The 24,427-nt window shown below is 55.7% G+C and overlaps 1 protein-coding gene across 45 annotated transcripts in view; it reads left to right on the top strand.

The window, feature by feature from the left end:
* Positions 1-20,845, top strand: part of PTPRF (protein tyrosine phosphatase receptor type F) — a 93,759-nt gene extending 72,914 nt beyond the window's left edge. For 19 of the 45 annotated variants that reach the window (XM_074009758.1, XM_074009721.1, XM_065523943.1 and 16 more), the window contains 21 exons: positions 113-230; positions 308-886; positions 1,599-1,696; positions 1,882-2,135; positions 2,221-2,314; positions 2,916-3,134; positions 3,496-3,650; positions 6,060-6,175; positions 10,085-10,117; positions 10,898-10,995; positions 14,653-14,776; positions 14,945-15,120; positions 15,843-15,962; positions 16,269-16,423; positions 16,505-16,790; positions 16,898-17,076; positions 17,299-17,425; positions 17,660-17,785; positions 18,030-18,184; positions 18,289-18,424; positions 19,120-20,845. In XM_074009758.1, coding sequence (XP_073865859.1) covers positions 113-230; positions 308-886; positions 1,599-1,696; positions 1,882-2,135; positions 2,221-2,314; positions 2,916-3,134; positions 3,496-3,650; positions 6,060-6,175; positions 10,085-10,117; positions 10,898-10,995; positions 14,653-14,776; positions 14,945-15,120; positions 15,843-15,962; positions 16,269-16,423; positions 16,505-16,790; positions 16,898-17,076; positions 17,299-17,425; positions 17,660-17,785; positions 18,030-18,184; positions 18,289-18,424; positions 19,120-19,188 — 3,417 coding nt within the window. In that variant the 3' untranslated portion in view covers positions 19,189-20,845. The remainder of the gene's footprint in view (positions 1-112; positions 231-307; positions 887-1,598; positions 1,697-1,881; positions 2,136-2,220; positions 2,315-2,915; positions 3,135-3,495; positions 3,651-6,059; positions 6,176-10,084; positions 10,118-10,897; positions 10,996-14,652; positions 14,777-14,944; positions 15,121-15,842; positions 15,963-16,268; positions 16,424-16,504; positions 16,791-16,897; positions 17,077-17,298; positions 17,426-17,659; positions 17,786-18,029; positions 18,185-18,288; positions 18,425-19,119) is intronic. The other 26 variants (XM_074009812.1, XM_074009780.1, XM_074009817.1 and 23 more) reach the window with 3 other exon arrangements.
* Positions 20,846-24,427: the final 3,582 nt, after the last annotated feature.

Raw genomic sequence — 24,427 nt, 5'->3', positions numbered from 1 at the left:
GTGGCCTTGTGTGCCCAGGGGCTTCCCTCAGGCTAGGGTCCTGAGGTCCCTGACAAGGTCTGGCCTCTCCCTGCATTCTTGTGATGGGAACGGACCCCTCCTCCTCCCTCAGGAAACCACTATCAGCGGCCTGACCCCAGAGACCACCTACTCCATTACTGTCGCTGCCTATACCACCAAGGGGGATGGTGCCCGCAGCAAGCCCAAAATTGTTACTACAACGGGCGCAGGTGAGTGAGGGGTCAGGACAGACCTGAGGGTGGGGCAGCGGGAGGGCAGCGCCAGAGCCCACCCTGTGGTCCTTCAGTCCCAGGCCGGCCCACTGTGATGGTCAGCACCACGGCCATGAACACTGCGCTGCTCCAGTGGCACCCACCCAAGGATCTGCCTGGTGAGCTGCTGGGCTACCGGCTGCAGTACTGCCGGGCTGACGAGGCGCGGCCCAACACTATCGATTTCGGCAAGGATGACCAGCACTTCACAGTCACCGGCCTGCACAAGGGGACCACCTACATCTTCCGACTTGCTGCCAGGAACCGGGCTGGCCTGGGTGAGGAGTTCCAGAAGGAGATCAGGACCCCCGAGGACCTACCCAGCGGCTTTCCCCAAAACCTGCGTGTGACAGGACTGACCACATCTACCACAGAACTGGCCTGGGACCCGCCAGTGCTGGCAGAGAGGAATGGGCGCATCGTCAGCTACACCGTGGTGTTCCGAGACATCAACAGCCAGCAGGAGCTGCAGAACGTCACGACAGACACCCACTTTACCCTTTCTGGCCTCAAGCCAGACACCACTTATGACATCAAGGTCCGCGCATGGACCAGCAAAGGCTCTGGCCCACTCAGCCCCAGCATCCAGTCCCGGACCATGCCGGTGGAGCAAGGTGTGTGCTGTGGACATGGCAGCCCTTCCCAAGCATGGCTGCATCTGGGGGTCTCTGCTCTCCTTGAGCCACTGACCTCTGGCGACTGTGATCCACCAGCCTCTGGTGTGTGACCTCCAATCTCTCATGACCGTGACCACTAACCTCTAGTGAATGGGCACCACATTGTTGGTGCCTGATCTCTGCTGTCTTTGACCTACTGACCTCTGCTGTGTGACCTTCTGATCTCTCATGACCTTGACCCACTGATCTCTTTTGACTGTGTCACTGTTCTTGGGTGTGCAACCTCCTGACCTTTGTTGTGTGACACTAATCTCTTGGGGCCATGACCCTCCGACCTCTAGTGAACATGCTCTACCACGCTCTGGTGTGTGGCCACGTGGTTCTCATGACCGAAACCCACTGACCTCTGATCACTCTGGCCTGGTGTCCATCGGCTCAAGTTTTTACACTCGTGTTTCTGGAGATCCTGACCCTGGTTGCCGTGGCATCCCCCACCCTGTTTGGTGCTCGCTGTGGAAGAGCTTGGGCTGGGAGTTCAACTGTGCCGTTTGAAGCTGGCTGGGAGTGGGGCGCTTGGTACTCTGCAGCCATCCTTCAACCCCCCATTCCCCAACCAGTATCTCATCCTGGCCATTCACCTTCCACCCTTCCAGCGCATTCACCCCACCTCATACCCAGTGGAGCTGACTCTCTCCCTATGTCTCTGCAGTGTTTGCCAAGAACTTCCGGGTGGCGGCTGCGATGAAGACATCTGTGCTGCTCAGCTGGGAGGTCCCCGACTCCTATAAGTCAGCTGTGCCCTTTAAGGTGAGTAAGGGCCACAGCCAGCTGAGCCTGGCACACACACAGGCCTGCTGGGTGCTGTCTTTCCAGTCCTAACCCATGTGCATCTGGCTATGGAGCAGGACTGTGGTTGTGTATCTGTGCACTGTGCCTTGCAGCCCGTGGTAGGGAACCTCACCCAAAGGCATTGCCCCTCCCATCCCCCACAGATTCTGTACAATGGGCAGAGTGTGGAGGTGGACGGGCACTCAATGCGAAAGCTGATCGCTGACCTGCAGCCCAACACGGAGTACTCGTTTGTGCTGATGAACCGTGGCAGCAGCGCAGGGGGGCTGCAGCACCTGGTGTCCATCCGCACAGCCCCCGACCTCCTGCCACACAAGCCCCTGCCCGCCTCTGCCTACATAGAGGACGGCCGTTTTGCCCTCTCCATGCCCCATGTGCAGGACCCCTCGCTTGTCAGGTATGCACACAAGGTGTTGGGGGAGGTAGGGCAGGGCTGGAGGTGACCGGCAGTGACAGTCGTGATTCCTGCCCTGCCCACCCAGGTGGTTCTACATCGTGGTGGTACCCATTGACCGTGTGGGTGGGAGCATGCTGGCGCCAAGATGGAGCACACCCGAGGAACTGGAGCTGGACGAGGTACCTGGGGAGGGGATGGGGACACTGACAGCCCCATTGCAGTGGTCGACTGTGTTCTTCCTACCCTGAGCACTGTCCCAGTGACTCTCAGATTCACTTCCCAAATTGAAATCTCTCTCCTGGCTGGCAGCCTGCCCCTCTCTGGAGAGAGGGACTTTGAGGAAACTGTCTGGGAATATTCACAGAACTCCCAGAGGGCTTATGAAGAATCCCTGGGGTGGGGCGTCGTGGAGATGCCTCTGCAGGTCTAGAGAATGGCAAGCCCTGTAGACACTGCAGAGCCTCGCCGATCTAGAAGCCATGGAGGGCTCAGTGAGCCCCAGAGCCAGGAGTCCCTGAAATTTTGAAACCCTTTAGTCCTTTCTCAGCCAGTGTGGAAACAGCCTGGTTAGGGTGGGGCAGCTTACCCACAGGGCTTCTTCTCATGGGCTGGTGGGGAGGAGTGGCTTCGTGGTATCCATTACTCTGTAGGGGCAGTGGGTTGGGCAGGTGTGGACCCTTACACGGCAGGTGAGCATTGATCTCAGCCCAGGGAGCTGACATCCCAGGCCGGCCAGCATGCTCCAAGGCCCCGCGTGACCCCTGTGCTCTGCTCTGCCAGCTTCTGGAAGCCATCGAGCAGGGTGGAGAGGAGCAGCGGCGGCGGCGGCGGCAGGCAGAGCGTCTGAAGCCATATGTGGCTGCTCAACTGGATGTGCTCCCCAAGACCTTCACCTTGGGGGACAAGAAGAACTACCGGGGCTTCTACAACCGGCCCCTGTCTCCGGACCTGAGCTACCAATGCTTTGTGCTTGCCTCCTTGAAGGAACCCATGGACCAGGTCTGCCTGAGCTGGCTTGGCTCTCAGCACCCTGATCCCCCTGGCCTGGCCTGAGACTAGGCCAGTCTCAAACACCACAAGACCCCAGGTCTTTATCAGTCTGGGGGCTACAAGATCCCTGGCCTGGGGCAGCACTAAAGACCCAAGACCTGTCCCAGGGATCCTGGGACGCGGCCCTGGGACCCAGAGGCCAGACCTAATGTGGCTCCAGGGACCCAGTCCTGCCAGGTCCACCTTGTAGGATCTGGGAGACCAGGCCCAGTGTAACCCAGACCCAGAGCCCTTTCTCCAGGATTGATAGGCAGAGGGTTGGGGGGTCTCACACTGAGCTCACAGCCTACTGTTCTCCACCGGGCCACAGAAGCGCTATGCATCCAGCCCCTACTCGGATGAGATCGTGGTCCAGGTGACACCAGCCCAGCAGCAGGAGGAGCCGGAGATGCTGTGGGTGACGGGTCCCGTGCTGGCAGTCATCCTCATCATCCTCATTGTCATCGCCATCCTCCTGTTCAAAAGGTAAGCACTGCCCTCAGAGCTCCGGGAATGGCCACCTGCCCCTCGCCTTTCAGGCCCTCTCTGGGCATTGTGCCTGTGGAGAATGTGCAGCCTTGCATCCTGGACCCTGGGCCTCAGGCTCAGCAGGAAGGCAGGAAGGGCAGGAGCAGTGTGTGTGCCTACCTGCATCTGCAGGCCTGCATCTGTCAGGTGAGGGAGCCTCTGTGGCAGCCTGGGCGTGACAAGCTAAAGCCTCAGAAGGTTGTCCCATGTGCATCCCTGGCGTGTCTGTCTGTCTGTGTTTCTGTGGATAAGAGTGTGTCCGTCTCCTCTTCAGTTTTAAGACACTGCCGTCTCCTGAGCTCCTACCTCGAGTGCTTTCCTTCTGCCAGCATTCCTGGATGATTCCCCAGCCCCACTCTCCTGCTTAGGCCGAGAGAGGTCAATCATGGATGCTCATTAACAGACGTGACTGATGGCCTGCTGTGCCCTTGCCATCTGCAGCCACCTCAGCCTCAGTGTATCTTTCCCACTCAGTTCTATCAGAAGCGGCAACTACCTGCCCTAGGAGTCTCCCTTCCTATCCGTGCACCTTCCAGCCTGAAAGGGATTTCCAGAGATTTAACTTTGTCACTCTCAGTTTGAAACCTTTTGGTGGCTCCCCACATAAAGCCCAGCCTCTTTAGCCTGACAGCCAAACACCTGGCTAATCTGACCCCACCACACTCCTGACACTGTGACACTGAACTCATTCAGTGCTCAGGCCCACACAGGGTGTGCCCTCTGCGGATCTCCCTCCCCCTGCCCACCTGGCAACAGCAACCTCATCATTCAGGACTCAAGTCCATGCTCTGCTGCCTACAAGACCTTGCCTGGCCCCAACCCCTTCCTTGCACAGCCCCACATCTGTCCCCTGTGATGCTCCACTGCAAATGCAGCTGGTCCTGTGTGCCAAGCCTTCAGCCCCCAGCACTGGGCTGAGCCCACAGGCATGTCAGTGAGCACCTGGCACATGAAGATACGCTAGTCTGTGTGTCTGAGCACATCTCTGCACCATGCAGGAGTGCCTATATCCTGTGCCCCTACCCTGGATCCACTGCTCTGTCCTAAAGAGTCCGCTCCTTCCTCCCAGGGCGGATGGACCTGTGGGCAGGTCCCTGAGGAGTGTCCCACAAACGCACTAATTCTTCCCACTTCCACCTGCATTTTGGGTCTGTCCAGAGAGGTGGACCCCCTCCCTGTGAATGTCACGTGGGTGCCATATAAGGGGCCTGCAGGGTCCCCATGTCATTAGAGGGCTGAGTGCTTGGTGGAAACTGTGACCGTTCCTTTCTTCTGTCCTTGCTTGTCTTTCGGGACCTAGTAAACAAGAAAGGTAGGAGTTGTTCCTTCTCTCTTCACACACCTCGCCCTCTACTTCTAATCCTTGTGCACATCTTGGGCCAGCAGGGAGGGATGATGCTTTGACCGGAAGTCCCCTGGCCTATGGCTTTAAGCAGCAAACTGTCCAGTCAGCTCAGCAGGCTCCCCGGTTCAGGACTGAGTCCTCATTGGTGTGAGGAGGCAGGTTCTGTCTCACTCTTGCCGGTTCAACTCTGCAGAGGTTGCTCCTTCTTTGGGGCACATGCATAATACAGACTTCACTGCTTTCCCTGAGCGCACAGAGCTCTCCAGAACTGTCACCCGGCTCCCGGTTCTCTGAGAAGTTGCCAAAGTGCTGCAAGAGACAGTCTCGCATATGTGCAAAGAGCACTCACTGTGCGGAGAGGCGTGTCCTGGTACACACCCGAGCACACTCACTCAAATTCTTCTTCCCCAAGCACACGCGTCTGCAGACCACAAGTAGCCTCTGGCTATTTGTTGGCAGCTGAACCCTATGGTCTGTCTCTGACCTGTCCTTACAGACGGGAAAACTGAGGCCAGTGAGAGAGGACTCTGCCCAGCTAGGGTGACGCCTTCCCTGTCCTTCCCCTGCTGCCCTGGGCATTTACCCTGATACTCTGAGGGCCAGAAAGCTGGGGCCCTGTCCCATGTGCTGTTTGTGTATTTTATGTGTCATTTGCATGTTTATTCCTGGTGGTTCCTGCTACTCAGCTGGGTGGCCTTGGGGATAGCAGCCACTGTCCTGCAGTGACCTACCTTCTATCCAAAGGAGCTGCCCTCCCCTGCGACCCCTTCCTCCCTGCTGCACTGCCCCTCTGCTCGTGCCACACTCGTGCTGTCCCTACCCCTTCCCTGCCCTGTGTTCTCTCATGTCAAGGCTGCTCTGGCCCTGGCTCCTGTGCACTCAGAGATCCTGGGAAGAGGTGGGGCAGTAGGAGGACAGAGCCGTGGACATGGTGGCGGGGGGCTCCTTGGCAGCCAGCCATGCCATGTGTCACTGTCTTAGCCTGGACCTCAGGTTCTCACCAGCCTCCCTTCTGTCTCTAGGAAAAGGACCCACTCCCCATCCTCTAAGGATGAGCAATCGATCGGACTGAAGGACTCTTTGCTGGCCCACTCCTCTGACCCTGTGGAGATGCGGAGGCTCAACTACCAGACCCCAGGTAGGGCACTCCCATGGCCTGTGTGCCCCCAGCCCAGACCTGGCAGGCCTGTGGCTCCGTTCTGCAAGTCTCAGGGTCTCCACTGAAGTTCTTAGGCCACATGCACTTGTTCCTGCTCCTTTTCTTCCTTTCTGCCGTTCTCCCTGCGCTCATCCATTTTGGTTGGAATGACTGAGAAGCCCCCATATCCTGCAGCTGGACAGGTGCCGCAGGCCAGGACCCTCTCAGGTGCAAAAGCCATTTAGCCCCTGCCTTGTCTTCAGTCAAGGCCTCTGGATATGGGCTAAGGACCTCCCAGAGCCCACATCTCTGCTGCAGGGTGGCCAGTGTCTGGCCGGCACTCTGGCCCCTCCACAGGAAAGATGGACGTGTTAGCAGTGGGAGATACCTCACCAGACACTCGTGGGGAGATGAAGTGCATGCACCTGAGCCTTCCTGGAGGCCGACCCCAGGTTTACCATACCACATACCTGCCCCTTCTCCTAGCCACTCTCACGGGGCTGTGCAGCTCTTCCTTCTACCTGAAATGTCGCTCCTCCCAACACCCAGCAGATGCAGCTCATACCTCTCCTCCTTCCCACACCCCCACAGGGTTAGGTGTCTCTCCTCGGCTCCAGGAACTTCCTTCCTTCTTCCTTTGGACGCCTCTCACAGTGAGGTGGGATTGCCTCAGTGACAGTCTCTGAGCTCTGTGGTGCCAGGAACTGTGTCTTGTCATCCCCCATCCGTTGTATTCAGCACACGATGGGTTCTTGTTAAATGCCTGTGAAATGAACACACAGACAAATGAAGAAACAAGTGAACTAATGCATACACACAGGGTTTGTTATGTATGAGCTGGTTATTACTGCATATCAAATTACCCCAAAACTTAGTGGCTTAAAACAACAATAATTATGTATTATCTGTCACGGTTTTTGTGAGGCAGGAATTCAGACAGGGGCACAGCAGGAACAGCTTGTCCTTATTCCAGAAAGTCTGGGACCTCAGTCGGAAGACTTGAAGGCTGGGAGCTAGAGTCATTTAAAGCAGGGGTTGGCAGACTATGGCCCATGGCCACGTACAGCCCACCACTTGTTTTTATAAATAAATTTTTACTGGCCGGGCGCGGTGGCTCATGCCTATAATCCCAGCACTTTGGGAGGCTGAGCCGGGTGGATCACCTGACATCAGGAGTTCGAGACCAGCTAGTGAAACCCCATCTCTACTAAAAATACAAAAATTAGCCGGGCGTGGTGGCGCCTGTCGTCCCAGCTACTCGGGAGGCTGAGGCAGCTACTCGGGAGGCTGAGGCAGGAGAATCGCTTGAACCCAGGAGGTGGAAGTTGCGTGAGCCAAGATCTCTCCATCGCACTCCAGCCTGGGCGACAAGAGCAAAACCCAGTCTCAAAAACAGCAAACAAACAAACAAAATTTTACTGTAACAGCGACACCCATTTATTTATATAGTACCTATCTATGGTTGCTTTCGCATTATAAAGGCACAATTAAATAGATGCAACAGATACCAGACGTCCACAAAGCCTAAACTATTTACGCTCTGGCCTGTTACGGATACAAGTTTGCCAACCCCTGGATTCTAAAGCCTCTTTCATCCGTGTGACGGATGGTGGATGAGCCAGCTCTGAGCCTTGCTGTGGCTCTCAGCTGGGACACCCATATGAGGCCTCTTCAAGTGGCCTGGGCTTCTTCATAACATGGTGACTGAGTTTTGTGAGCACGTCTGGAGAGTGTGCCAGGCAGACCTAGCAGGCTGTTGCAAGCTAGCATGATTAGATCTCTGAAGCATCAAGCACCAGGATGCTGGGACCTGGAGTGCAGAGAAGCCTCTTCAGGGATGGGATGCTGAGCCATGTGGGCACTGGTCTAGAAAAGAAGGGTGGGAGAGAGCTCCCCAGTGGAAGCATGTGCAGAAGCTTGGGCGGATTGCATGTGCATCAAATTACGAGCACCTGAGGGTTTCTGCAGCGTGAGAGTTAGCGGCTGGGGGAATACTGAGCCAAGAGAAGACTGGAGGGCTAGGCAGAGGTCCAGTCAAAAGGACCTTGAATGTCAGGCTAAGGGGCTTAGACTTCCTCTTGAGGATGCCAGGGAGGTATTAAAGGTTTTCAGCAAGGGAGCCAGATGGTCAGAACCATGCTTTAGAAGCCGGGCGCGGTGGCTCACGCCTGTAATCCCAGCACTTTGGGAGGCCGAGGCGGGCGGATCACAAGGTCAGGAGATCGAGACCATCCTGGCTAACACTGTGAAACCCCGTCTCTACTAAAAATGCAAAAAATTAGCCGGGCGAGGCGGCGGGCGCCTGTAGTCCCAGCTACTCGGGAGGCTGAGGCAGGAGAATGGCGTGAACCCGGGAGGCGGAGCTTGCAGTGAGCTGGGATCCGGCCACTGCACTCCAGCCTGGGCGACTAAGCGAGACTCTGTCTCAAAAAAAAAAAAAAAAAAAAAAAAAAAATCATCTATTTAGGCCGGGCGCGGTGGCTCAAGCCTGTAATCCCAGCACTTTGGGAGGCCGAGATGGGCGGATCACGAGGTCAGGAGATCGAGAGACGATCCCGGCTAACACGGTGAAACCCCGTCTCTACTAAAAAATACAAAAAAATAGCCGGGCGAGGTGGCGGGCGCCTGTAGTCCCAGCTACTCGGGAGGCTGAGGCAGGAGAATGGCGTAAACCCGGGAGGCGGAGCTTGCAGTGAGCTGAGATCCGGCCACTGCACTCCAGCCTGGGTGACAGAGCAAGACTCCGTCTCAAAAAAAAAAAAAAAAAAAAGAACCATGCTTTAGAAATGTCACTCTGGCTCCTTGAGGTGACTGGATTAGAGAGGAGAAACTGAGGCAGGGAGACCATTTAAAAGGCCACCAACAAAGTGAAAGGTGGCAGTGGGAACAGAGGGGACAGACTTGGGAGACGTGAAGGAGGTGAGAGCAGCAGAGTCCGCGTGGGGAGAGGTGAGGGTGGCTCTGCAGTCGCTGGCTGAGTCAGCAGGGCTTAGGGGTGTCCTGGGGCCAGCGGGTCTGTGGGTCTGAGGACTTCTGAGCTGACATCAGGGCTGAAGCCCTGTGGGAGGGGCCAAGGAGCATGTGGTAGTCAAAGCCTAAGAATAAATGGGCTCTCCCAGGGTGAGGGCCAGAAGGAGACCTGGACCAAAAAAGGAGCCAAGGGTAGGGAAGGTGGTGCAGCGTTAAGGAAACATGGATGGAGAGCAGCTAGAGAGATTGAGAAGGAGCAGACACAGCGAGAGGAGAGCAGGAGCACAATGTCCCTGATGCCAGGGTGGGGGAAGTTGTGCAAGGGACGAGAGGACTTAGTGAGATAGGGTAGTGGGAACACCCAGTGGGAGGACCGTTGACTTTGGCAGGTGGGGCCTTGAAGAGAGGGTGGTGGCCACGTCCTCTCCTGTGAGCAGAAGTGTTTCAGTGAGCAGCATGGCAGGCGGGGGATGGGAAGTGGAGAAACCCCTTTCAAAGACGCTGGGAAGATACCTGGGAAGGAGGCAATGGACAGGGCAAGTGGGAGCGGAGAGGGTGTGGGATCTGAGAAGGAGGGCTCTTTTTTCCAACATGGAGATCATCTGAAAATCGCCAAGGCCAAATTTTGGTACCAAAAAGGGCAGGGTTGGTTTGGACTTAAGTATTTAGTCATAGAGCCCCCCGAGACTGCCAAGGCCGCCAGGGTTTAGAAGTGCTCGCCTCTGGGGGTGGGACACCCCATCTGTATTAACTGGGAGACAGAAGGAGTCTTGATGGAACTTGTCCGCAGCCCCAGCGCCTCTCTGCCCTGTCCTCTTCTCCGCCAGCCCCTCACAAGCCCGTTTAGCACCTCCATTGCGTGTGACAGTGCTGTAAGCAGAAAAAGTTAACGGGCTCTCTTTTCTTGCCCCGATGTTTTTTTTGTTTTTTTCTCTGCAGGTTCCAGTGTCCCCAGTTGCCCGAATACCTCAAGTTAGTTTTCAAAGTTCCCATGTTTGTGGGATACTTTGGCTTCTGTGTCTGTTTCTACTCCTTACTTTTGTTTATCCCATCACCTCCGTCCTTCCTTGAATTCTCTCCCCTTCCCTCTCTTCTCCCCCAATCCCGCTGCCCCCTGACCTTTTTCCTTCCCCTCTGCCCACCTTGCTTCCTCTAGGCCTGTTTTCTCTCCCACTAGCCCCGTCTCTTCCTGCCTCTCTGGCCTCCAGTCCCAGCCTGACACCCTTCCTTCTGCGTGCCTCTGTCTCCCACCTCCCTCCTGATCTCTGCTTCTCTCTCTGGGTTCCTCTGTGTTCCTCTGCCATTGTGTCTGTACTTCGTGACCACTCCATCTGCACACTTGGTGCCCGGGATGACGATGGCCGTGAGTCTCCCATGGCGACTGCCGCCAGTAGGTGCAATGGAGCCCAGCTCCCATCATGTCTGCTGCCACCGACCTGGGCATCTCACCCCTCCTGGGAGGAAGAAAGCCTCTCCTCCCTCTTGAGAGAGCTGCCAGGCAGGGCCTAGTGCCCCCACTCAGCACCCTGCCACCAAGACAGGCTCCACACGCTCATGGCACAACACTGCCTTCTGTCCTCTCCCACCCTCCGCCATCCCTGTCGCCGCATGTGCTGCTGTCTCCATGCCACCAGTGCCGAGTGCTCCATGGTCACACTTGTTCACATGTGCACATACATGCGTTGGGGCTTTCTCTGCCACCCTGCTCAAGCCTCTCACTGACACTGCCTGTGTGCGCCCTACCTCCCTCAGGTATGCGAGACCATCCACCCATCCCCATCACCGACCTGGCGGACAACATCGAACGACTCAAAGCCAACGATGGCCTCAAGTTCTCCCAGGAGTATGAGGTGAGGCGTTCCTGCCCCCTACCATGTGCCTGGCCCAGACCTACCCCAAACCAGCTCCTGTCCTGTCCTAGGTCCCAGCTGTGGTAGGTGAGGGAGGTGGGGTCCAGGTTTTCCAGGAGCACAGAGGAGGAGGGTCGGCAGTGGCAAGGGTCAGCGGGGAACCGGGCGCCTCAGATGCTGGGTCTGGCCATAGCCTGGTCCACCACCTTCTTGGGGTCACCCTTAGGAGATGGCTTCAAAAGGCTGTGAGTGACGCCAGGGTCTGGACACTCAGACACATGCCGAAGTGCTCACAGGCAGACACAAGGCCACAGGCATACAGACATAGATCAGTGACAACAGCCACAGTAGCTGGCATCTATCAAGAGCCTCCTGCAGACCAGCACCGGGCTGGGCACTTGGCATGCATTATCTCTTTCGGTCCCCCCGAAGTCTTCTGAAATGGGGACTATTATTATCCCATCTTCCAGATGAGGAAGCAGGGGCTCAGAGAGGGGAAGTGACTTGCCCGAGTCAAACAGCTGATGAGTAGTGGCACCAGGATTCAAACCCAGGCTTGCCTGCTGCCCTGTGCTCTGCACATCCATGTGCTCACGTGTGTTCTCAGGATGCCACAGCTCACAGAGCAGGAGTCAGGGCCTCAAGACTGGCTGCTCAGGCTGCACAAGTCCTGCTCAGAGACCTCTACACGTTCACCTTACTCTGGACTTAACTCCTGGGAGCCTGCTGGGGGCTCAGCCTTCAAGAGTCTGAGGATTTCCCACCCACAGATGGTGTCGGGGTGACTCTGAGCATCCCCAGGCTGCCCATCTAGGAAGGGGATTTGCTAGAGAAGGAGGTGATTTAAAGAAGAGACTCCTGGCCAGGTGCAGTGGCTCACGCCTCTTTGGGAGGCCGAGGCGGGTGGATCACCTGAGGTCGGGAGTTTGAGACCAGCCTGGCCACCATGGCAAAACCCTGTCTCTACTATAAGTACAAAAATTAGCCAAGTGTGGTGGTGCATGGCTTAGTCCTGGCTACTCGGGAGGCTGAGACAGGAGAGTCGTTTGAACCCAGGAGGCGGAGGTTGCATTGAGCCAAGATCATGCCACTGCACTCCAGCCTGGGCGACAGAGTGAGACTCCCTCTCAAAAAAATATAAAATAAAAAGAGACCCCTAACCCAAAAAAAAAGAGAGAGAGAGAGAGAGAGAGACCTCCCCCTCTTCCACCTCCTCGAAGAAGCAGCCTGTGCTTGTCTTTCTGCCTCGTCCATGGCTGTTCCTCGGCACCTGGCACTGACCTCAGTGGATGGTTGGTGGACAGGCAGTTGGGGGGTTGGCTCAGCCTCACCTGTGAGTTTGCACCCCTTCTGATGTCCACCCTCAGCTGTGGTTCAAAGATTGCACCTCCAAGGGCTGTGGGCCAGGTTTCTGAAGAGAAAGCTGAGCTTGGCAGACAAATGGATGAATATGTCTGCGGCACAGCAAGCCTCTGCCTTTGGGCACCCCCCAGGGCCCTGCTCCACACAAGGCTGGGCTTTGGGTCTCGGAGCCTGTAAGGTGGGCTCCCTGCCTCCCATGGCCTCCACCCACACTCATCTATACCATGTCCCACACCTGCCCTTCCTTCCAGCGCAGCCCTGCTTCCCCATCTGGACTCGTGGGGCCTCTGCTCACAGTAGTCCCCTTCCAACTTCTCTCTGCTTCCCTCCTCTGATCAGAGCTTTCCTTACAAGACCCTCCTCCTCCAGGAAGCCTTCTCAGGCTCCCCAAGGCTGCTGTGGGCTCTCCCTTAGCCAGGACCCCATAGCTCTGTTGTCTTTTTTTTATTTTTTTTTGAGACGGAGTCTCGCTCTGTCGCCCAGGCTGGAGTGCAGTGACGCAATCTCAGCCTCCCGAGTTCACGCCATTCTCCTGCCTCAGCCTCCCTAGTAGCTGGGACTACAGGCGCCCACCACCATGCCCGGCTAATTCTTTGTATTTTTAGTAGAGATGGGGTTTCACCGTGTTAGCCAGGATGGTCTGGATCTCCTGACCTTGTGATCCGCCCGCCTCGGCCTCCCAAAGTGCTGGGATTACAGGCATGAGCCACTACGCCCAGCCTGCTCTGTTGTCTTCCGTTCAGTCAGTCATTGATCACACATTTTCCATGTGCCAGTCCCCGTGCTGGGGATATGGAGACACATGCCCTCAGGGAACCCAGTCATGGGGAGCACGGCACATGCAGACAGATAATCAGCATTGAATATGTGACTCTGACAGCACAACCCCATGTTGAATAGGACCGACAGGCGTGCAAAAGGTGGGCTGACAGCACCAGAGCAGCCCCAGGGGTAGGGTGTGCTCCAGGGTTCACGGAAGCAGTGACGCAGTCCTGTGGAGAGTAATGAGGCTGGGGACAACATATGGAGGACATTGCGTGCTATGCTGAAAACTTCAGATCGTATCCATCTGGAAAATGTGAAGATAATAATGGAACCTATCTCGTAAGAGAATTTGAGGAGGGAATACATGCAAAGTGCTCACAGCGGTGCCAGGCACACCGCGGGTCCTCACTAACGCTTCGCTATTATCATTATTGCTCTCTGAGGTGATCCACAGAAGGCCTTTAAGCAGGAAATTGATATTCACATCTGCATTTTGGAAGGATTATTCTGGCTGTGGGGCTGAGTGGGTCAGAGTGGGGCAAGAGGAAAGAGGCAGGAAGAGGCTGAGCCTCAGTTGGGGGGGCCTGGCCCAGGGCAGTGGCAGCAGGTTGGAGAGAGCTGAAGGGGTGGGGGAGCACCAGAACCTGGTGACTGGCGGGGGGGCGCAGAGGAATTTTGAGGTTGACTTGTAGGTTCTGGCCTGGCACCGAGGGGTGAGGGTGCCTTTCGCTAAGGTGGAGTCCCAGCAGCAGCACCAGGTTTGAAGGGGAAGCTGATGAACTCAGCTTTGTAAGGACTGAGGTTGAAGGACCTCCTGGTGGAAGAGTCAAAGAGGCTGCTGGGTACTGTGGGGAGAGCTCTGCACTGCTGCTGGGGTTATGGGCAGCTCTAGCATATGGTGTAAGAATCAGGTGAGCAAATGAGGTCACCCAGGAAAGGTTGTAGAGAGAGAAGAGGGCCTGGAAGGAACCCTGGAGGAGCTCTGTCCTCCTGCCCATCGGAAGGGCAGAGGGGAGAGGGGGAACAGAAGGAGCAGCCAGAAAGGAAGAGAGCGGAGCAGGGAGGGATCCTGCACTACCTGAGAGGGGCCACCATCCCTTCCATCTGTCCTGGCTCATTTCATTAGTGAATGTAGGGCTTCGGGAGGGACTCTGGGTGTTCAGAGCCCTCCGCAGTGTCGGGACTGCCTGAGACGGGGCCACCACCTGTCCTAGCTCATTTCATTAGATGAGTGCAGGGCTTCAAGAGACCCTGCCTCTGCCCCTGCCCCTAACCCAGCTCAGACCACTCTACCAGACAAGGGGATTTGGTACCATGGTCAGAGGAGTCCCCATCCCACCACTTTTCTGATGATAGGTCATGTGGCAACCTGTGAGCTCCATGGCTGGCACCACGAGGTAGAGGGCCTGGCTGTGGCCTGTGGAGTGAAGGCAGGATGTGAGCATCACCGGGAAGGCTGGGTCCCCTGCAGGAGAAGCAGATCAACCTCGGCTCTTACCCTGCCCCACCTGTTTTCTCCACTCTCTGCAGTCCATCGACCCTGGACAGCAGTTCACGTGGGAGAATTCAAACCTGGAGGTGAACAAGCCCAAGAACCGCTATGCGAATGTCATCGCCTACGACCACTCTCGAGTCATCCTTACCTCCATCGATGGTGAGTCAAGGGGGTGCCCCTCTCGTCCCCTTGCTCTCCTCCCTTGCTAGCTAGGGCAACATGTCATTCTACAGAGGATGTCCACGAGTCTCAGGGGTGTACTGCGGCATGGTGGGCTGTGCTGGGGACCCTGCAGTAATGCCTTCCCACCTTCTTTCTTATCCGCAGGTGTCCCCGGGAGTGACTACATCAATGCCAACTACATCGATGGCTACCGCAAGCAGAATGCCTACATCGCCACACAGGGCCCCCTGCCCGAGACCATGGGCGATTTCTGGAGAATGGTGTGGGAACAGCGCACAGCCACTGTGGTCATGATGACACGGCTGGAGGAGAAGTCCCGGGTGAGGCTGCAGGGCCCTGCCAGGAGGCGGGCGGGAAATGCCCGGCCACAAGGTGATACAGGGCACCTTCTTCAGTGCCGCGTTCTTCTGTGGAGGAAGTCGCTCAAGGGATCCCCAGATGCTGTTATGTTTCTGGGGGTATTATGCTCCGCAGATACTGGGGTGTTTCTGGGATAAAGCGTGTTCCCCAGATGCTCGTGGGTTCCTTAGGATGCTAATATGTTTCACCAAATGCTGTCATTTTCTGAGAATGTTAATGTGTTCCCCAGTTGCTGGCATGCTCCCGGGGTGTTCACATGTTCCCCAGATGCTGGAGTGTTCCTGGGGCATTAACACATCTCCTAAGTTAATTAGTGGAAAGAGCCGCTGTTATCTGTTTTTGGACTGCAAAGCATTGACTGGAACGTAAAATTTACAGAGCTTGAAAATGGCACATAAACGTTATGGATAAATTTGGCAGAAAATGTGCCTGGTGCGATCTGGCCTTGAATAAATAATTTTCAATTATGGCCCTTATTCCACTAGCTGGGGCAGGGTGGTGACATAGCTTGAGGACCTGATGTGACTTGTGGAGGACAGGGGGCAATGGGTCTGAGAGCTCAGGGCTGGGGGGCCTTTGTAGCCAGAAAGGCTACAGCCAGGGAGCAGACCAGCCTCCACCCTGCTTCTGCCCATCTGAGCCTGTGGGCTTCCTTCAGCCTGCCCTGCTCATCCCCCTGCAGGTAAAATGTGATCAGTACTGGCCCGCCCGTGGCACCGAAACCTATGGCCTTATTCAGGTGACCCTGTTGGACACAGTGGAGCTGGCCACATATACTGTGCGCACCTTCGCACTCCACAAGGTATAGCCCTTCCCCAGTGCTTCTCTCTTACCCAGACACCATAAGGACAGTAGCCTGGCGTGGATGTGGTGTGCTGGGTTGGGGGAAAACCGGAACCTGGGTGTTGGAGGGTTAGAGGCTCAGGTGTGTGAGTGTGGTGTGATGATCCATGTTACAGGAACAGTGCTAGGAGCTCCTTCAGGCTACTCTCTGTGACTTCTGAGTCCCATCAGAGAGTGGCGGGTCTGGCCTCAGCAACAGGTCATTCTGCCCTGAGTCTGGCAGGCAGGCTCCTAGTTGCCAATATGTCCCCACTTTGTCCCCCAGAGTGGCTCCAGTGAGAAGCGTGAGCTGCGTCAGTTCCAGTTCATGGCCTGGCCAGACCATGGAGTTCCTGAGTACCCAACTCCCATCCTGGCCTTCCTGCGACGGGTCAAGGCCTGCAACCCCCTAGACGCAGGGCCCATGGTGGTGCACTGCAGGTGAGAGGGTACAGTGCCACCCAGAGGGGTGGGGTGGGAGGTGGGGGCACCTGTGCCTCAAACTGAGCCTGTGTCCTGCAGTGCGGGTGTGGGCCGCACCGGCTGCTTCATCGTGATTGATGCCATGCTGGAGCGGATGAAGCACGAGAAGACGGTGGACATCTATGGCCACGTGACCTGCATGCGATCACAGAGGAACTACATGGTGCAGACGGAGGACCAGTATGTGTTCATCCACGAGGCACTGCTGGAGGCTGCCACGTGCGGCCACACAGAGGTGCCTGCCCGAAACCTCTATGCCCACATCCAGAAGCTGGGCCAAGTGCCTCCAGGGGAGAGTGTGACCGCCATGGAGCTTGAGTTCAAGGTGGGGCTCGGTGGGGGCCTGCTTGGCTCCAGGGCCTAGACTGGGACATGCGGATGACCCGCACTCCCACAGGAAGCCTGGCCTGACCAACCCCTCTCTCTTAATAGTTGCTGGCCAGCTCCAAGGCCCACACGTCCCGCTTCATCAGCGCCAACCTGCCCTGCAACAAGTTCAAGAACCGGCTGGTGAACATCATGCCCTATGAATTGACGCGTGTGTGTCTGCAGCCCATCCGTGGCGTGGAGGGCTCTGACTACATCAATGCCAGCTTCCTGGATGGTTATAGGTCAGCGTGCTTGTCACTGCCCCACCATGCCCTACAGGGGCCTAGGCCTGTGCCTGGCTGGTGGGGGTGGGCAGCCTAGAAGACCAGAGAGGGCTGGGTAGAGCAGTGAGGACTTCCTGGAGGAGGGATGATCAGAGCAGGGCCCCAAGGGGCTAGGCAGCCTAAGGGGAGACTCTGGGGGCAGCAGCACCTCCAGCATGTCCAGTCTTATGTCCACCCCAGACAGCAGAAGGCCTACATAGCTACACAGGGGCCTCTGGCAGAGAGCACCGAGGACTTCTGGCGCATGCTATGGGAGCACAATTCCACCATCATCGTCATGCTGACCAAGCTTCGGGAGATGGGAAGGGTGAGCCCACCCTTTTCCCCAGGGCCCCTGTCATACCTGGGAGAACACCAGCCACCCTTGGGGGAGCTGCCGCCTATGTTACTGTCTCCTTTCACACCCCAGCTGCTGCGTCAGCATAGCCTCAGGCCCCCGTTATTATCCACCTGAGGCATCTGTCCCAGAATCCTGTGAAGCCTGGCACCCCTCCTCCATTCCTTCTCACCTGATCATGGGGGCCCGGCCCTCTGTCCACAGGAAAAATGCCACCAGTACTGGCCAGCAGAGCGCTCTGCTCGCTACCAGTACTTTGTTGTTGACCCGATGGCTGAGTACAACATGCCCCAGTATATCCTGCGTGAGTTCAAGGTCACGGATGCCCGGGTGAGTGAGTGCGCTGAATGTCCGTAACGCTGCCTATCCACATGTGGGGCGGGTGGCTGCCGTAGCTCAAGCTTCAGGAATCTGAGGCGGGGGTGGGTATTAGGGTGTGAGCACATCTCCCCCAGTGGCCTTGGGTGCAGTGACACAGAAGCATGCCTGTGTCATGGTACTACCCCGGTCTGGTCCAGAGGGGTGGCAGCCTAAGGCACAAATCCTAATCATGTCCCCCACCCACCTTTCCCAGGATGGGCAGTCAAGGACAATCCGGCAGTTCCAGTTCACAGACTGGCCAGAGCAGGGCGTGCCCAAGACAGGCGAGGGCTTCATTGACTTCATCGGACAGGTGCACAAGACCAAGGAGCAGTTTGGACAGGATGGGCCTATCACGGTGCACTGCAGGTGGGACTGGCCCCGTGGAGGGCTGGGGCGGGTGGGCCTGAAGGCCTGGCGGACCCGCTGCGTGAGGCAAGCAGGACTTCTGACCCACCTGTGTTTCTGAGCAGTGCTGGTGTGGGCCGCACCGGGGTGTTCATCACTCTGAGCATTGTCCTGGAGCGCATGCGCTATGAGGGCGTGGTCGACATGTTTCAGACCGTGAAGACCCTGCGTACACAGCGTCCTGCCATGGTGCAGACAGAGGTAAAGCAGACCAGCCTGCAGGGCCAGGGCCTTGGCAGCAGCCCTGCTGGGAACCCTAGGCTTCAGCTGCAGTTTGTGCACACAGGCGTGTGTGATCATTCATGCTGCCAACCTTTTACATGGCCTGCAATAGGCATGGTGGTGTGTGCTTATGGTCCTACCTACTTGGGAGGTTGAGTTGGGAGGATCACTTGAGGTCAGAAGTTCGAGGCTGCAGTGAGCTGTGATTATGCCACGGCACTCCAGCCTGGGTGACAGAGCAAGACCCTGTTGCTGAAAACAAAAAACAAAAATGCTGCAACATTGCCTGTGCTGCTTGGGGGCTCAGGGATGAGTAAGATGTGTTCTTTCATTCAGCAGCTCTCTGCTAGCCCCAGTGGTGTGCCTGGCTCTGGGCAGGGTTGCACATAGCAGTCCTTACGGGGTGCCCAGTCAGGAGCAGAGAAACATGATTGGGATGGCAGATGGAAGGCAGGTAGATGTGGGGGCCTGGGAGAGTGACAGGAGAGAGAGGAGCTTTCAGAGGCTCTTTCAGGCTCCCCCGCACACTGCCTGACGTAGCTGCCAGGGTCCAGCGCCTGTTCTTGGCCAGCAGAGGCTGACTCCATGGCCCATGGCTGCAGTGTTGAGTGTCAACTGTGTGGTGGGGGTGCCCACTGGCGCAATCCACACTGACCAAGCCCCTGTCCTGGCAGGACCAGTACCAGCTGTGCTACCGTGCGGCCCTGGAGTACCTCGGCAGCTTTGACCACTATGCAACGTAACTACCGCTCCCCTCTCCTCCGCCACCCCCGCCGTGGGGCTCCGGAGGGGACCCAGCTCCTCTGAGCCATACCGACCATCGTCCAGCCCTCCTACACAGATGCTGTCACTGGCAGAGCGCAGCCCACGGGGATCACAGCGTTTCAGGAATGCTGCCACACCAGTCAGAGAGCCTAGAACATCCCTGGGCAAGTGGGTGGCCTGGCAGGCAGGCACTGTGGCCCTTCTGTCCACCAGGCCCACCTGGAGCCCGCTTCAAGCTCTCTGTTGCGCTGCTGCGTTTCTCATGCTTCTTCTCATGGGGTGGGGTTGGGGCAAAGCCTCCTTTTTAATACATTAAGTGGGGTAGACTGAGGGAATTCTAGCCTCTTCCCTCTGATTTTTCCTTTTGCGAATCCATATCTGCAAAGTGGGCCACTGTAGGGGTTGGGGTTTATTTTGTTTATTTTGAGTTCACTTTGGATCCTCATTTTGTATGACTTCTGCTAAAGGACAGAACATTGCCTTCCCCATGCAGAGCTGGGGCCGCCAGCCTGAGCGGAGGCTCGGCCGTGGGCTGGGAGGCAGCGCTGATCCGGCTGCTCCTCCAGCCCTTCAGACGAGATCCTGTTTCAGCTAAATGCAGGGAAACTCAATTTTTTTTTTAAGTTTTGTTTTCCCTTAAAAGCCTTTTTTTAGGCCACATCGACAGTGGTGGGCGGGGAGAAGATAGGGAACACTCATCCCTGGTCGTCTGTCCCAGTGTGTGTTTAACATTCACAGCCCAGAACCACAGACGTGTCTGGGAGAGCCTGGCAAGGCATTCCTCATCACCATCGTGTTTGCAAAGGTTAAAACAAAAACAAAAAACCACAAAAATAAAAAACAAAAAAAAACAAAAAACCCAAGAAAAAATGAAGAGAATCAGCCCTTGGCTTCTGCTTCAAACCCTCAAGAGGGGAAGCAACTCCATGTGCCTGGGGTTCCCAAGGGAGCTGCTGGCTGACCTGGGCCCGCAGAGCCTGGCGTTGGTCCCCAGCATTGCAGTATGGCGTGGTGTTTGTAGGCTGTGGGGTCCGGCTGTGTGGCCAAGGTGAATAGCACAGGTCAGGGTGTGTGTCACACCCCATGCACCTCAGGGCCAAGCGGGGGCATGGCTGGCCTTTCAGGTCCAGGCCAGTGGGCCTGGTAGCACATGTCTGTCCTCAAGAGCAGGGGCCAGATGATTTTCCTCCCTGGTTTGCAGCTGTTTTCAAAGCCCCCGAGTATCGCTCTTTTCCACTCCAAGATGCCCTCATAAACCAATGTGGCAAGACTACTGGACTTCTATCAATGGTCCTCCAATCAGTCCTTATTATCCTAGCTTGCTGAGGGGCAGGGAGAGGCCCTCTTCCTCTGGGCAGCGCTATCTAGATAGGTAAGTGGGGGCGGGGAAGGGTGCATAGCTGTTTTAGCTGAGGGACGTGGTGCCGACGTCCCCAAACCTAGCTAGGCTAAGTCAAGATCAACATTCCAGGGTTGGTAATGTTGGATGATGAAACATTCATTTTTACCTTGTGGATGCTAGTGCTGTAGAGTTCACTGTTGTACACAGTCTGTTTTCTATTTGTTAAGAAAAACTACAGCATCATTGCATAATTCTTGATGGTAATAAATTTGAATAATCAGATTTCTTACAAACCAGGCCTCTGTCTCAGCTGTTTCTGGAACCAGAGAGTCTGGGCCAAATCAGTAGCTAGGATGGGTTCCGGAGATTCCCTGCTCCTGAGGAGACGGGGAGGGTATCCTAAGTATTTGTGCCAGAGTAGGCTCCTGGCATGGCTACCCACTTTCAGAAAGGAGTGATTATAAACCCTGAAGACCAGGCCACCAAGAGCCAGCCAGGGCGGAGCCACCAGTGCGTGTGAGGAGCACCCTAGGCCAGGGAGCATACCTTTTGCCTCTCTTTCCCTTTAAGACTCTGTGGGTTGCACTGTGGGGGCACTGGGACTGCTCCTCTCCCACTACCTTGACGGAGAGGGATGGCCCTGTGGCAGTAGAGACTGACTGTATGGAAATCGGTTAGTGAGGTCTATAATTATTGCAGTGTGGATAATGGACACAAAAAACACAGTGTGTCCACCTGGCCCGTGGACACACAGCTGCATCGCCCACTGAGCTGTGCAGCTGCTCCACTGGTGAGCAGACAAGTCCTACCAGGTTGTCAAATTGTGGAACTTCTAGGGATACAGGTGAAGGAGACCCAGAACAAGGTGTGAAGAGAAATGGCATAAGTCAGCAACAACTACACCAAGGCAGCACCTGACCCAGGGAAGGCTTCCTGGAGGAGGTGGCATTCAGAGTGTTTCGTAGAATGAGTAGTAGTTTTTTTGTTTGTTTTTGAGATGGAGTCTCACTCTGTCGTGAGCCTGGAGTGCAGTGGTACAATCTCAGCTCACTGCAGCCTCTGTCTGCCGGGTTCAAGCATCTCTCCTGCCTCACCTTCCTGAGTAGCTGGAGTTACAGATGCCCGCCACCATGCCCAGGTAATTTTTGTATTTTTAGTAGAGATGGGGTTTCACCATGTTGGCCAGGCTGGTCTTGAACTCCTGACCTCAGGTGATCCACCCACCTCGGTCTCCCAAAGTGCTGGGTTACAGGCATGAGCCACCGTGCCAAGCCAAGTAGCAGTTAGTTTTTAAAGGAAGGGAAAGGTTTTCCAATGGAACATGTACAAAGGCTTGGAAGCTTGTAACAGACCAACTTTGTGAGAAGAGCATTAAGACTGGAGTAGAGAGATGTGGCTGGGAAATTGGGCCGGATGGAGCCAGATCGTGCAGCTGAGGGGGTTGAAGTGATTGTCAGAGGGATGCAGGTATCCCTGGTAGGTGCAGTGCTTCTGTTCTTAACACCCTGGACCACCTCTATTGAGTCCCTCACCGCGTTCTATTATTGGTAGCCATCTCCTTGGGGGCTGTGAGTGACTGAAGCCTGGCACCAAGTCTCTTCGGGGTATCCCCAGCACCTAGTTCAGTGCCTGGCATATTTCTATTCAGAAAAAAGGCACCATCATTACATGATTATTGATGGTAGAAAATTTGATTAACTTTGCTAAATAACAAGCCATTGAACATTTTCAAGTAAGGGATAAATACCAGGTGTTCACTTGAGGAAGACCGGCAGTCAGGACTGCCCCAGGCAGGCTCTGCGCTGAGGGCACGATGGGCCTGCTCGCCAGTCCTCGGGAGCAGCCGGCAGAATGACCCTCCTCTCTCCACTAAGATGAGGAAACAGGCTTATGTGGAATCACTCATCAGATACCACAGGGCAGGTAAGCGCCAGAGCTGGGACCCGCGTTTGCTGATGTCTGCTCCAGAGTCCCTGCCCTTTCCATTGCCAGTGTCAGCCTTCCCTCTCCTCCTCTTCCCTCCCTCCTCACTACCCCCTGCAAACCTGCTCCTCCTCCAGGGACCCCATTGCAGTGCTTGGCACCCCACGCATCCAGTATTCCAGGCAGGCATCGCTTGTGTGCTCACCCCCACGTCCACGCCTCGTCACACCCTGCCTGCTTGACCTCCACACCTGTTGTCTGCATCTCCACAGCCAAATCCCAGGCCGCTTTCACTCTCGCCTGGACTGCCGCTGTGCTTCCTACCAGGCAGCCTGCCCCAGCACTGCCTGGGCCAACCTGTTCTCAGCACAGCAGCCAGAGTGATTCTGCGTCGCAGGGCAGACATGACCAAGTCACTGTCCTGAGGAGACCCTGGCAGGCCCTAACGGTCCCCATGGTTTTCCATGCTCTACAGGACCTGGCCTATGTGACCTTATCTTCCTTCACCCCTCTCGCCCCCTGCCCTCCAGCCATCACAAAGTCAATTCTTTAAGTGTTGTGCCTGCCTCACCTTTTTTTGTTTTGTTTTAAGACAAGAGTCTCACTCTGTCACCCAGTCTGGAGTGCAGTAGTGCGATCTCAGCTCATTGCAACCTCTGCGTCCTGGGTTCAAGTGATTCTCCTGCCTCAGTCTCCCAAGTAGCTGGGATTACAGGCATGGGCTACCATGCCTGGCTCATTTTTGTATTTTTAGTAGAGATGGGGTTTGGTCAGGCAGGTCTTGAAATCCTGACCTCAGGGGATCCGCCTGCCTCGGCCTCCCAAAGTGCTGGGATTACAGGCGTGAGCCACTGTGCCTGGTCCACCTCACCATTCTCTCTCAGCTCCAGACCTTCCCACAAGCTGTTCTGGAACATTCTCCCCCACTTCCGCCTGGCTAACCCCTCATTGTTTAGCCCTCCCCTGAAAATATTTCTTCAGAAGCCATCCTTAACTGTCCTAAATGAGGCTAGGTAACTGCTATGCAAATTATTTGGAATATAGTATTTCATGTAATTCTCAACAATGTATGAAGCCCATTTTATCGATGAGAAAAATTGGCCTCATCCACTCCTTCAGCAAATATTTAATGAGCATTTGCTGTGTGGTAGTCATTATCCCAAGTGCTTGGAATACATCAGTGAATGGAACAGACTTTGCCTTTGTGGCATTCATCCTCTAGTATCAGGAAGCAGATGACACATACAAGAAATAAATCAATGTATTTATAGTTTGTTAAAAGGTGGTAAGCCTAATTAGTGGGGAGTACAATAAGAAGGATCAAGGGCTGGGCATGGTGGCTCACACCTGTAATCCCAGTACTGTGGGAGGCCAAGGTGGGTGGATCACCTGAGGCCAGGTGTTCGAGACCAGCCTGGACAACAGGGTGAAACCTTGTCTCTACTCAAAAATACAAAAACTAGCTGAACGTGGTGGCGCACACCTGTAATCCCAACTACTCAGGAGGCAGAGGCTGCAGTGAGCTGAAATCACACCACTGCACTCCAGCGTGGGTGACAGAGCAAGACTGTCAAAAAAAAAAAAAAAAGGGATTGGGCATGTGAGGGAAGGTTTGATTGATTGATTTAGGGTGGTCAGGGAACACATCATTGAAAAGATGGGACCTGAGGAAAGACGAATCTGGTGAGGAGTTTTGCATTCGTATCTTCAAGATGAGCATCCAGGCGGAGGGAGCAGCTACAGCAAAGGCCCTGGGTGGGAATGTGCCTGATGGATGGGGGTGCAATAGGGTAGCAGGGGATGAGGTTAGAGAGGAAGTGGGGCCAGCTCCTTGACCATTGAGAAGACTGCAGAAATCCAGTGGTGGAGAGAACTGACCAGATTGTGGTTATATCTTAAGGCAGACCTGATAGAATTTGCTCATGGACTCGATTGAGAGAGAGGAGTCAAGG

This window comes from Macaca fascicularis, chromosome 1 (genome assembly GCF_037993035.2).
Source record: "Macaca fascicularis isolate 582-1 chromosome 1, T2T-MFA8v1.1".
In the NCBI taxonomy this organism is placed as follows: Eukaryota; Metazoa; Chordata; class Mammalia; order Primates; family Cercopithecidae; genus Macaca; species Macaca fascicularis.
The sequence above is the reverse complement of the archived record's forward strand: the minus strand, read 5'-3'. Positions and strand labels throughout refer to the sequence as shown.